This window comes from Petaurus breviceps, unplaced genomic scaffold (assembly GCF_028583685.1).
Source record: "Petaurus breviceps papuanus isolate PSGF00001 unplaced genomic scaffold, PetGlider_PUasm1.0 181, whole genome shotgun sequence".
Taxonomy (NCBI): Eukaryota; Metazoa; Chordata; class Mammalia; order Diprotodontia; family Petauridae; genus Petaurus; species Petaurus breviceps.
In genome coordinates this window covers 1,972,184-1,985,585 of record NW_027185784.1, presented here as the reverse complement: position 1 = coordinate 1,985,585, position 13,402 = coordinate 1,972,184, and the positions used below count along the sequence as shown (strand labels likewise).

At 36.5% G+C, this 13,402-nt stretch overlaps 1 protein-coding gene across 4 annotated transcripts in view; it reads left to right on the top strand.

Moving 5' to 3' along the window:
* Window positions 1-13,402, top strand: part of TSPAN12 (tetraspanin 12) — a 188,691-nt gene that overhangs the window by 116,428 nt on the left and 58,861 nt on the right. For all 4 annotated transcript variants that reach the window (XM_069087088.1, XM_069087087.1, XM_069087086.1 and 1 more), the window contains exons 3-4: window positions 1,172-1,254; window positions 2,434-2,569. In XM_069087088.1, coding sequence (XP_068943189.1) covers window positions 1,172-1,254; window positions 2,434-2,569 — 219 coding nt within the window. The remainder of the gene's footprint in view (window positions 1-1,171; window positions 1,255-2,433; window positions 2,570-13,402) is intronic.

The window sequence follows — 13,402 nt, the reverse complement described above, 5'->3', positions numbered from 1 at the left end:
GTGTGTGTGTGTGTGTGTGTGTGTGTGTGTGTGTGTGTGTGTGTGTGAAGTGTCTGAGGCCAGAACCGAACTCAGATCCTCCTGACTCTGGGGTCGGCGCTTTACTCACTGTGCCACCTAGCCGCCCTCTAGAAATCTTTAAGCAGAGGATATATGATCACTTATTTCTTAGAGGCCTTTCTAGTTCTTCTAACTCATGATGCTAGAGAGATTAAAGATGGGATAAAGGAAGTGAGTGATTGATGAGGAAGCTTCCAGAGAACATGGAATGGGATACAATAACAAATATGTTACTAGTTGAGAGGTTAACCTTGGCAAGGAAAAAGAGATCCCTTCCCTCAGAGACTAAAACAGTGGAAGAAGGTGGATGAAGATGTGTGGAGTAGGAGAGATGAGCTAATAACTGATGGTCTTTGATTTTCATAGTAAAATAGAAGAATGTCATTTTCTGAGAAGGGAGTGATTGGAATTGGTACTGAAAAAGGTTTGAAATAGGTACTGTGATTAAAGAATAACACCTATTAGTCAGTCAATGAAGAATAAAAATATTACCGTGTAGCAGTGTCTATGCCATGTATTAAATCTTTCATGTGAGTATTCTATAAGTTTTTTGATATAAAAAGGAATACTTAAAATAATTGGGAACCGATGAACTAGATGATGTCTAAGGCCCTTTCTAGCTGGGGCAGGAGGAAGAATCTGGAGGTCTCCCAGGAGTACTGGTGTCCCGGGCCGGGGAGGTGGGCTACTGTCTCTAGGTGTGGTCTGTAGTTTATCATAGAAGACCCCCATTGGAAACTAAGCTTCTCCCTATAGCAGTGGTACCTAGGGGCTCTTTGATAATGAGAAGCCTTGAGAGCCATCTCAATCCCACCCACCCACCTGAGGCACTCTCACTTAAGGAAATCTCTTTTTTGGACTTTGATTTTTAAAATGTTGATCTCAATTTCTTTCAAGCCATGATGTTTAGTAAATATTTTTATTACAGAAAAAAATTTCTATGATTCTCTCTCTATATTATAGTAATATTCAATAAGTAGTATTGTGGCTCAGCAATTAATAAATGGTTATTATGGATAATGACACGTTCTGATTAAATCTTGCATTTTATGATTGCTCCAGCAGTATCATTATATTAAATACTTAATAACAAATGTGTTTTTTCCCCTAGTTGATGTCCATCAGTGTGTTGGCAGTTTCTGCCTGGATGAGGGATTATCTGAATAATGTTTTGACTTTAACTGCAGAAACGAGGTAGGATTTATAATTATGCAGTAATATATTTTAGTATTGTTAACTATGCTATTTTTCAAATGATCATCTTAATAATCTCTTATGTACAACACAGTGTTGTCCATTTAGATCACACATGAAGAATTTTTCTTTCTCCCCTTCTCCTTTGAAATGTGTTGGTACATTGTCTTTTTCATGAGCTTTACCTGTTCATGTGAGCCCTTATCACCCCCCCTCCCCCATCATCACTGGCCCCTTGCTCATTCTAGCCATTTTACAAATCAGTTTGTCACAGAGAGGACCAGATGAATGCATGTATGTAAGGGTCAGCAGACTATCATCTCTTGTGGAAAAGCATATATCTTCCTGATGCTTGATCAGTAGTATCATCTTTGTATATGAGGGACTACATATTTACTGGTGGGTTTTTTCCTAGACAATATAAAAATCTACTACTTCTGTTCTTCCTGATATTCTTGGCTTATACCTTTCACTCCATTTGCCTTTCACCTTCCTCTCATGGTCCATTCCCTGACTTGACTTTTTTTTTGTTGATATGGGGTCATTCAAATCCATACCTACTAGGGGGTGGCTAGGTGGCACAGTGAATAAAGCACTGGCCCTGAAGTCAGGAGGACCTGTGTTCAAATCCAGCCTCAGACACTTAACACAAAAACTAGCCATATGACCTTGGGCAAGTCATTTAGCCCCAAATGCCCTCCAAAAAAAAAATCCATACCTATTTTGTGAGGTAAACCAATTTATAATATCCTGAAAACCTTGGATTCATTGGTGAGGGTAGAAGAGCGGGGTAGGGTAATGATAATAAGCAGGGGCAGATATAGTTTACTGACCCAATCTTCCTTTAGTTCCTTTCCATGTGGGATTCCCTATGAACTGTGAAGAAAGTATCATGCTAAGGGCAGCCACCTCAGAGCTCTACTAGCAAGTCTTGAAGATTTTCCTCTAGATTCCAGTCTGTCACTTAAGAGAGACCTTTGCCCAAGAATATGTTCATAATAAGCTGATGGAGAGATGATCTCCTTTGATAGGGAAATTTAAAAAGTAACTAGAAACAGCATTACATTTACACATGGTGACAATGTTATTAATGAAAATATAGTGATTTTTTTCTTGTGATATAAAAACTTATCTTTTCTTTCTTTTTGTGATATATTTCTATTTTTTGTTTCTTTTCAGGGTGGAGGAGGCTGTCATTTTAACTTATTTTCCTGTGGTTCATCCCATCATGATTGCTGTCTGCTGTTTCCTTATCATTGTGGGGATGTTAGGATACTGTGGAACAGTCAAAAGGAATTTGCTGCTTCTTGCATGGGTATGGTTCTTACATCTTCCTTCATTTTACCCTTAAAAAGACTGAATAGTAATGTATTGAGTTTTTTTTTAATCTCTGTCGCAAGAAAAATGCCTAGGGATCTGTGATAGCAATGTGATTCCATGTGGTGTCTGCCAAACATGCTGTGGGAAAGAACACATTCTTTTCCTGAGAGATATGACTGAAATTAGTATATTTACAGTGCCATGTTCATTTGAGGAGTTGTAGAAATGTGAACAGTTTCTCTCAGGCTCTGTGTTTTAAGGCTCAATTTGGAGTAGCGAGTTTTGTTTTATTTTCAGAGGCCATGTAGGCTCTATAAGGTCAGAGGACCAAGAAGTAAGAGGGGCCTCAAGAAATTGTATTTAAGTCATATTACTCACCAGTGCTTTAAACAAACACCCAAATATTCAAATATATCAATGTGATGTAGACAGAACTCTGGAATGGAAAGAAGTCAGTGAGGATTTAGCTTTGGTTCTGCAACTAGCTTCACTATCAAGGACAAGCTATCTATTTAGGTTTCAGTTTCTTCATTTATAAGATGAAGTGTTTTAAATACATGACTTCTGAGGTTCCTTTTCACTTTAAAACCTCCAGTTTTACAAGTTGAAATAATATAAAAGATAGGCTGATGGCTAATTGGTAAAAATTTGGAAGCTCTCTTTGAGGGTCCTCGAAAGGGTGCCATGTGAACTTTTACTTTCATATCTTACTAATCCCTTTGAGGGAAGGCATATCTTCATATTTAATATAAATCAAATGCTCTATTCTACATAAACTGATATTACCTTTAGAAAGTTCTTGCCTGCCAATTTGCATGTAGCCTTTTATACAAGTAGAATATATAAAACTTGAAATGCCACTCTATGGCAATTTTATTTTTGAAACTGGGAAACCATCTGAGCAAAGATTAAAGAAACAAACCAACAGCTATTCATGGGGTTTGGCATTTGACTAAGTACTGAAAAGGAGCTCCTATTGAATTGTCATGATGTTCAAGCAAAGTCAAAATGTTGTCCATACTACCAGTTGAAAAAGCAATAAATTATTAGAACTGACTTTTATAAAATAAAATCAAGTAAAACCAGATGTAAGAGGCAAATTCTCATAAGATATTAGTGGTGAACTACAGTAATTGATTTGGCCCTTTTGTTGAAACAAAGGTTTAGGTAACTGAAAAACCTTAATTAATTGCATTTTTGTTTAATAAATGTGTAATTACCAAACAGAGGCAGACTATTTCAAAATATAAGTTTATCAGTGAGACATTGAGGGAAAAGAAATCATAGTTTCTTCATCATAGTTCGAGCTAAAGCCAAAAACCGCGATTAGAAAAATAACTTAGAATGAACTATTGTTTTTTAAAGTAATTTCACAAGCAGAACTTCTTTCTTTTTTCAAAAGAGAAATTGAAGCTAAATGGAAATTGTTTTTGTCTTAGAAATGAAAGCAACATATTGGTACAACGGAAAGCTTTTAGCTATATAGACAGTCATTGAATTCATTTGTTATTGCAATTCTACCTTGCCATTAAAACAAGTATTTTGAAAGCTTTGCTAGCTCAGTGGGGATGTAAACAAATTGAACTGACATGTTTACCTTGTTCAGCAGCAGCTAAATGTAACCATCAGGAAATCATCATTTGTCATTTTGTGATACTTTATGTATATTTAGTTACAGGCAAACTTTGAGTGATAAAATGTAGACCTAAAACAAAGTTTTAGGAATCTGTAAATAGTTCACATTAGTCCATCATACTTAACTAGGAGATGCAGTTTTCATTTCTAGTGTTTTTGCATATTTTTCATTATTGAAAAACAAATTTGTTTTTAGCCTTTTTAAAAAAAATCCACAAGTTTAGAAAACAGTATATGGAATTGGCTGATTAATGAAACTCAGGCTATTATGAATGTTAGTTGACATAATTTTATGCTTCTTATTTTAAATTATAATGCTAGAGTATATTTTCATAATGGTTCATTTCCTATTAAGACCTCCAATTCTCCATTAAGATCATCACAGGAGTAGATGACATGAGTTATATATTTCAGAAGTATGTATTTTGGCATATGTCATTAAGGTGTGAATTTTAAGGTTGGAAAATATCTTTTATTTCACTATGATGAAAATATTTTTGCATGACTTTTTTCTTTTTTGTTTGTTGTTATCCTTACAAATTAACTTTCATAGGTATATTAATGTCATGTTGCTGAAATACAACTTTGTAATACAGGTGTGATTAATGAGAGTTTTTCATCTTAAGATTCATTATATTTGTAGATATGAAACATTTAATATGCAAAATTAATCTGACATGTAAGACATAAAATACTTTAAAATCTATACTGTAAAGAAAAAACCTAGAATTAGCAGTCATTTCATATTAAATGTCAATATAGTCAAAGTAGCTTTTGCAACAATTTATATTTAAATAAATTAATTACAATGTACAAAATGCTATAATTTTCTTATTCACTCCCTTTAATTCTCTATTGGGTTTCTTTTTTTTAAGTTAATATTTACTCAGTTCTTCTGGTTTTGCTTTTTCTCTTTGTAATATTTCATAAAGATTTTTACAGATTTCTTTGTATTCCTCTTACCTTTTGGTTTTAGATGTATTATAATGTTTCTTTATAAGAATCACCAAAACCTATTTGACCATTCTTTGTTATCGGGCATTTCGGTTGCTTCCATGTTTTGTCATTTACAAATAATTCGGTTATTAAAAAAGAAAAAAAGACACTTGACACACTAGACATGTGACCTTGGACAAGTCACTTAACCCCAATTGCCCTTCCTTCCCCCTCCAAAAAGCAAAAGAAAAAAAAAAGAAAAAACTTTGATCACAATTAGTTTTCATATATAATCAAGAGCTTTATAAACTGAGCATTAAAATTGGCAGTAAACAAAAATTGTTTACTTTTTGCAAGTACGTTAATTTTCATTAGTTCACTAACACAGTAAATTGTATACTACTGTTCTAAAAGCATTTAAATACCTTCAAAAAGTGAGAAGTTTTGGGGGGGGGCGGAGTCAAGATGGCAGAGTAGAAGCAGGACCTCCGTGGGGCTCTGCTTCCACCTTCCCCAATCCATGTAAAAGGGGACACTAAACAAACTTTGGAGCTGCAGAACCCACAAAATGACACAGAGAAGCTAACCTCCCCAGAGGTTTTAGCCCCAGGGCAGGCCTGACCAGCCACAGGCTGGAGGGACTCCAGATCACCAGGAGCTCTGGCGGTTTCCAGATTCATCAACACATAGATGCGAAGGACAAAGTGAGAGAGGTCAGTGCAGTGTGGACTTTGGGACCAGTAGTTGGGAGTGCGTCAGCTTTTGCCCCCAAGGTGAGAAGCCACTGAGATGCCCCACCGGTGCCACATTGCAGCTTCAGTTCCTGGCCTGCAGAGTGTAGGGCGACCAAGTGACCAGTCTGAGAGGTAATCACTCTTGCTTTAACCTGCTTGGATCTGGATTGCGGTCTAGGGTGGAGGTTCTGGGGTGCATATCCAGCTTGCCAGAGCATGTGGAGGCCTCAGAAAGGGCAGCCAACTAAAACTTTCGGCAGCTGAGAAAACCCCAGCATTTGGGACAAAAGCTCCCCTTTGGCAGAGTCCTACTGTGACAAAAAGCCCAGGGGTCAAGTGACTGAGGGGCCACATGACCAGACAAAGGAAGCAAAACAAATAGAAGACTCCAACATTAGACTCCTATTTTGGGGACAAAAGAGCAAAGCATGGAACAGGAGGAAGACCGTGAAGTTAGAACTCCTTCACCAAAAGCTTCAAAGGAAAATACGAGCTGGTTACAGGTCATAGAGGACTATAAGAAGCAGATAAGAGAAGTGGAGGAAAAATTGGGAAGAGAAATGAGAACAATGCAAGAAAATTACGAACTGAGAGTCAACAGCTTGACTGAGGAAAATCAGACCTTAAAAAACAGACTGACTCAATTGGCGAAAGAGTCTCAAAAAGGCAATGAGGAGACGAATGCCTTAAAAAGCCAAATTTGCCAGATGGAAAAAGAATCTCAAAAGTTCAATGAGGAGAATCATTCCCTCAGATTTAGATTGGAGCAAAGGGAAGCTAGTGACTTTAAGAGAAATCAAGATGATGTTAAACAGATCCAAACAAATGAAAGAATCGAAGGCAATGTGAAATATCTCCTGGGAAAAACCACTGACCTGGAAAATAGATCCAGGAGAGATGATTTAAAAATTATTGGACTACCTGAAAGCCAGGATCAGGGAAAGAACCTAGAAATCATGCTCCAAGAAATTCTCAAGGAAAATTGCCCTGATGTTTTAGAACCAGAAGGCAAAATAGAGGTTGAAAGAATCTACTGATCACCTCCTGAAAAAAGATCCCAAAAAGAAAACTCTTAGGAATATTATAGCCAGGTTCTGGAATTCCCAGATCAAGGAGAGAATATTACAAGCAGCCAGGAAGAAACAATTTGAATATTGTGGAAACACAATCAGGATGACACAGGATCTGGCAGCTTCTTCACTGAGGGATCAAAGGGCCTGGAATGGGATATTCTGGAGGGCAGAATAGCTGTTGACTCTCAGTTCGTAATTTTCTGGGATTAAAACCAAGAATCACCTACCCAGCAAAACTGAGTATCATGTTTCAGGGGAAAATATAGTCATTCAGTGGAATAGAGGACTTTTGAGCATTCTTAATGAAAAAACCAGTTGAATAGAAAATTTGACATTGAGATACAAGAAGCAAGAGAAACTTGAAAAGGTAAACAGGGAAAAGAAATCATAAGCCACTGATCAAAACTGAACTATTAACATTCCTACATGGAAAAATGATAATTGTATTGGTGAAACTTTTCTCAGTATGAAACATATATATATATATATACATACACACACATATATGTCTATATCGGAGGGTATATGGACATATGAATACATGTATGAATGTGTGTATATATGCTTACAGGTATACATAGATAGAGAGCACAGGACCAATTTAATAGGAAGGGATGATACTTAGAAGGTGAAATTAAGAGGTGAGAGAGGAGTATAATGAGAGGAGATGGAGAGAGACAGAATGGGGTAAACTCATAAAGAAGAGGCAAGGGAAAAGGGTTACAATGGAGGGGAAGAATAGGAAGGCAAAAGGGAATGGGTCAACCTCATTCTCACTGAATTTGGCTTAGGAAGGTAATGAAATACACACTAAATAGGGTATCTTACCCTACAGGAGAGTAGGAGGAAGGGGATGAGAGGGGGGATGATAGAAGGGAGGGAAGTTGGAAGCACTTACTTTTGAAAAGGGATGGGATCAAAGTAGAGAATAGAACAAGTGGGTGGTGGGATAGGAGGGAGGGAAATATCGTCAGTCTTTTACAATATATCTACTATGTTAATGTTTTGTATTAGCTACACATGTACAATCTATACTGAACTGCTTATCTTCCCAGTAAGGGTGGGTGACAAGGGAGGAAGGGAATGAATCTGGAATTCAAAGTTTTAAAATCAAATGTTTATAATTATATATACATATATATTTTTATTAATACTATCTTACATGCAGTTGGGAAATAAAATATACAGGCACTGGGGCATAGAGATCTACCATGCCCTACTGGAAAAGTCTAAGGGGGTATGGGAGAGAGCAGATTGGAGGAGGGGATATCCTGTGGGACAGGACTGCTATTCTGGGGTGGTAGGTAGGGGAAAAATGGGGAGAAAATTTGTAACTCAGAATCTGGTGGAAATTAATGATCTAAATCAGAAGTTAATAAAGTATTTGAAAAATGAAAAAAAAAGTGAGTTTTCTGCTTCCCCAATGGTAGTTGCAACCTTTTCAATTAATTCTTTAGTACAGCTTTTAATTCTAGTAAGGCCACGATTGTGGCTTTTTTGCATAAAGAAAAACTTCTTTGCTCACCTGGAGTCTCCAGGTCCACTCTCTGTCCACAATATCACAGATGTTGATACAGTGATCATAGAGGAAGAATTAGAAGGGACAGTAGAGGTCTTCTAGTTCAACCCTCCATTTTACAGAAAAACTGAGGAGACTAACACATAGAGGCAAAACGACTTGACCAAGGACACAAAGGTAAAGTAATAGAAGTAGTTTTTGAACCCAAATCTTCTAATTCTAATCAATATTCTTTCCACAGCACCACACAATATATCATTAAAAAGGGAGTAGAAAATAGTGTGGTTAGCTCATGGCAAATATATTATTTTTTGCTGGAAAAACGATAATATTCTATGATGCTGGGTATCCTATTTTTATAACCAAAATTCTGCATAATAAAGTAATAGTATAGTTGTTTACAATTATTGATTAAAGCAAATATGCAGATATAAGCTTATACCTTTAATTACCAGATTTACTTTATGCATTCTTGATGAGTATCTTCCTAAAACGTATTATTTACTCTCCTGTCTTTTTAAACATCTGCTCTAACTCTACCTCTACTCTGGTCTATACCACTAACAAATAATTATTATTTGCTTAAGATAGCAGGCTTATTAGAGTAAAGAAGACTAGTTACTTTTTGCTTACTAAGCACTATTTTGGGTACTTATATAGGTTTTTCTCCTACATTTGGGGCTAGGCTGTATTTCAGTGCTTTGAAGTTTTCAGAATTCTGATTTTGTGCTTTTGTATTATGTTAAGCAGATTTTCCAGGACTATCACTATATTGAAGTATAATTATACACACATCTATCTATCATTTATGTTGTCACATATTTCTAATTTGTATATGTGCATGCGTGTGTGCATATAAAACAAAAAAATATTTTATATGTTTGTTTCTAGATAAATAGATAGCCAGCCAGATAGATAAATAGATACAAAAGTAGACCGATACAAGAAACATTATTTTGTAGTGGATTTGTGGAGTCAGATCTCTGTCACCAACTCTGACACATACTTGTTAATGACCCTAGGAAAGTACACTTTCAATGATGTCCTCTAAGTTACAGAGAAGACTATGATCTGCATTGGGAGAGGATATTCTTCACAGGGAGCAGCACTCTTACACTAATGAAACCTCAGACCAGAAAAAAAAAATCTTTCTTTGCCTATATCTACATCTACAATCAACACACATATATGTACATGTGTACATGTGTGTATATATTATATATCTATATAATACACATCTATAGAGAGATACACATATGTTTGTGTGCATATACACATGCATATATACACATGTACATGCACACATATAATTTTGAGGTTGCTTTGGTTACAATATTATTATTACATGTATCCAGCATATGTTTTCATCTCATATTAACCATCAATGCAAATACTGGCAAATGTTTGATTCTGCAGACTTATCTAAAGTCATACTTTTGACAATGTATTATCTCTTGACTTTGAGTCTAAAACCCAGTATTAAGGAAGGAGGAATATATATTTTCACAAGTTCATATTCATTGGCTTTGTTAAACAGTGGTATCTTCCCTCCTAATCGGTTTTCAGTGTTGAAGGGTTGCACACCAGTAACTGACTCAAAGGGTAGCTAGGAGGCACAATGGGTAGAGTGCCAGGCCTGGATTCAGAAAGACTTATCTTTCTGAATTCAGATCTGATCTTAGACACTTACTAATTGTGTGACCCTGGACAAGTTACTTAAACCAGTTTGCCTCAGTTCATCCTCTGTAAAATGAGCTAGAGAAGGAAATGCGAAACCCCTTCATTATGGTTGCCAAGAAAACCCCAAATGGGGTCACAGAGACTGAAACAACTGAACAACAACAAAAGCTGATGCAAATTCAGTTGTGGCAGTGAGGATACGTTCTACATTTAAAAATTAGTTTGGCATTTTATTTTCTGCCACACCATTAACTGTTATGAGCTGTAGAATAACCTAGTTTGAACTTTTAAAAATTAAAATAGTCTGTAGAATTTTGATTTGTGTACTGGCAAAAATGCTATTACAGAAAAAAGATAACTGCATAGGTTTTTTCTTATCTTATTGGGAATATTGTTAGGGTGTATAATGCTCAAAGTCTGACTGAAATTCTCTGGCATGACATATGTTATTAGTATATATGATTTTTGTTTTATCACTTTGAGTTGAGCCAAGAACACAGTATTTTTACTCTTCATCTAATTTGGTTCCAAATGAACATATAGTTTACATCTGGCAAACATAAAACAGAGTTTGTTTAAGTAATCACACCAATTTTCTGTAGGGCTTAGAAAAAGCTATGTGTGTTCCTAATACTAATTAGATTTTATTAGGGTAGAAATTCTTTCTACTCTCTCTACTATGTCACATTGGCTTTAAATACTTATTTGTATTCAGTTTAAATAAAAATTAATAAAGAAATGAGAAGATTAAATAATTAACTTAAACCAATGTGAAAAGAACCAAATAAATGTTGTGGAGGTTTAAGCTCCTGTTCCTATGATCTTCTCACTCTAGAAGGTACCCTTTTGCAGCTCTCTCCTCTGACTGATGAGTTCTTCCTCAGAACCTCCTTAAAGAAGTGCCCTAGTCAACCATACTTACTCATTTACTCATCTCCTAGCTCCATTCCTGATGCTCAGGACCTCACCTTTTTTCAGCTCCCTTTTATATGTTGTCTTCTCCTATGTAACAGCAAGCACCCCAGCATCCCCAGGGTGGCTGCCAACACAGGTTCTTAGATCTGCTTTTCTAAAGGAAAGCAACTCAAATGGGTTAACAATATTGCTTTAATCAATCAAACATATCATTTACCTAGTTCAGGGGGAAAAGTCAGCACCCCAAACTTCAGAGTATACAGACAGAAGTTACAAGTAGACAGAGAAACAATTCAGCAGACAGGCTTCCAACTGTATGACCATTACATCCATACCTATTCGTAGTTACCAGAGAGGGAAGCACCAACATCTGGAGTTTTCAAAGCCAGGGGGCTCAATGGCTGCCAAAGTCTTGTCTGGCCAAATCACATATCTTCTCAAAGTGAGCCCCAAAACAAAATCTCATACCAGGGTATATATAGCCGTCTCATGGCTCAGAGAATGTCACAACCCTCTTGACCCACTGTCCAATCACACAGCACCAAGGTGTGGGCATTCCTGAAAAACAAGCCTCTTGCCACAGGCTCCATGCAACCACATTCAGACTATTAGGGTGCAGAGTATATTTTCAAATCAAGGAAGGTTCTCAGAGTCACTTAAGCCTATCAAAGGGCCTAGGGGCAGGGAAGATCTTAAATTCCCATTCCCATAACATCCTATTAGAATGACAACTCCTTGAAGGCAGGCACTATATATTTTTTTAACTTGTATTTGTATATCCAGCACTTAGCCCAATGCTAGCATATAGTAAGCCCTTAGTTCCTTCCTTCCCTCCCTCCTTCCTTCCTTCTCTTCCTCCTTCCCTCTTTCCCTCCCTCCCTTTCTTCCTTCTTTATCCTTCCTCCCTCCCTCGCTCCCTCCTTTCTTCCTTCCTCCTTTTCTCCCCCTCTCCCTCCCTTCCCCCCTCCCTCCCCACTCTTCTCCCATAATTTAGCATGTGGGGTTCTACAAAATAAATTGATAACTAAGGTAATGTTTTTTTTTCTCAAAACTTTGCCAAATCATAAATCACAATTCTTTACTATTGGAATTCTTCCTCCTCTGAAACAGAAGGATGTAGCAGTAAATTTTGTTTGTCACCTAAAAGTAGGGATAAGGTTTTGTAGTAACTCTAGGATTCTATATGTGCATAGTACAGTTGAATTACTTTATTTCTGCTAGGTAATGAATTGTGTTAGTCTACAAATTGGATTTTTCATGTATTTGGGAAGGAGATTCTCATTTGTCTGAGTTTTCTGTGCTTCTTTCTTATAGTTTATTTTAAAAAATCTAAAAATACATTAATAATAAATCTATTAATATTTAAATTCCTTAAAGTGATTTAAACTGCAAAGATATTTTGGAAAGAATACTTTGTAGTACATATTTCCCATTAGCCATTCTTTTCATCCCTGGGGTTTTGTTAATTAATGATTCTGTGTTTAAAATGTATTTTATGTTAAGTAGAAAAAACAGTTATTGTCAGCGTGCCTTTGCACATACAATTAAGTGCCATTCCCACAAAACTAGCACATTGAAAGACTTTAAAAGTACAAGCAAGGTCTTAAAGGGGTCTGTCGTACATGAGGCAATGTAGCTTAATGACTGCCTAGCAACGATAGCAAAAAAGAATAAATGGAATAGTGCAATTGATAAACCTAATTTTTCTAAGTGGGGTCATGGTCTTGAGGGAAAAAGACAATAGTTTCACAACTTAGTGGCTTTAGTAAAACAGCAATGGTGATTTCAAAGAGAAATTATGAAAGTTATTCCTAGGACTGGAATTATGAACCTCTTCTTCAGTAATTCTCAACAAATCTGGCCTGTGAGGGTGGCTAGGTGGAGCAGTGAATAGAGCTCCGGCCCTGGAATAAGGAGGACCTGAGTTCAAATCCGGCCTCAGGCATTTAACACAAAATTAGCCATGTGACCTTGGGCAAGTCACTTAACCCCAATTGCCCTGCCTTCCCCCTCCAAAAAAAAAAAAGGGAAAAACAACAACAACAACAACAAATCTGGCCTCTGCTTGAACACCCCTTGGTTAGGGAAACTCAATACATCATGCTATGAATCCATAAACTAACAGATATACTTACATTGTTGGATATCTAGTGGTACATTTGAAGAAGGCATTTGTTCTATTAGACATTCCTTAGATTTACAGAGTAAAATCTCATGAGGCATCATGGGGTAAAAGAAAGTGTTAGACTTATAGTCAGTAGAAACATGGGTTTCAGTCTAGCCTCTGACTCATACTTATTGTGACGATGAGCATGTGCCTATTTTTAAAAATCTTT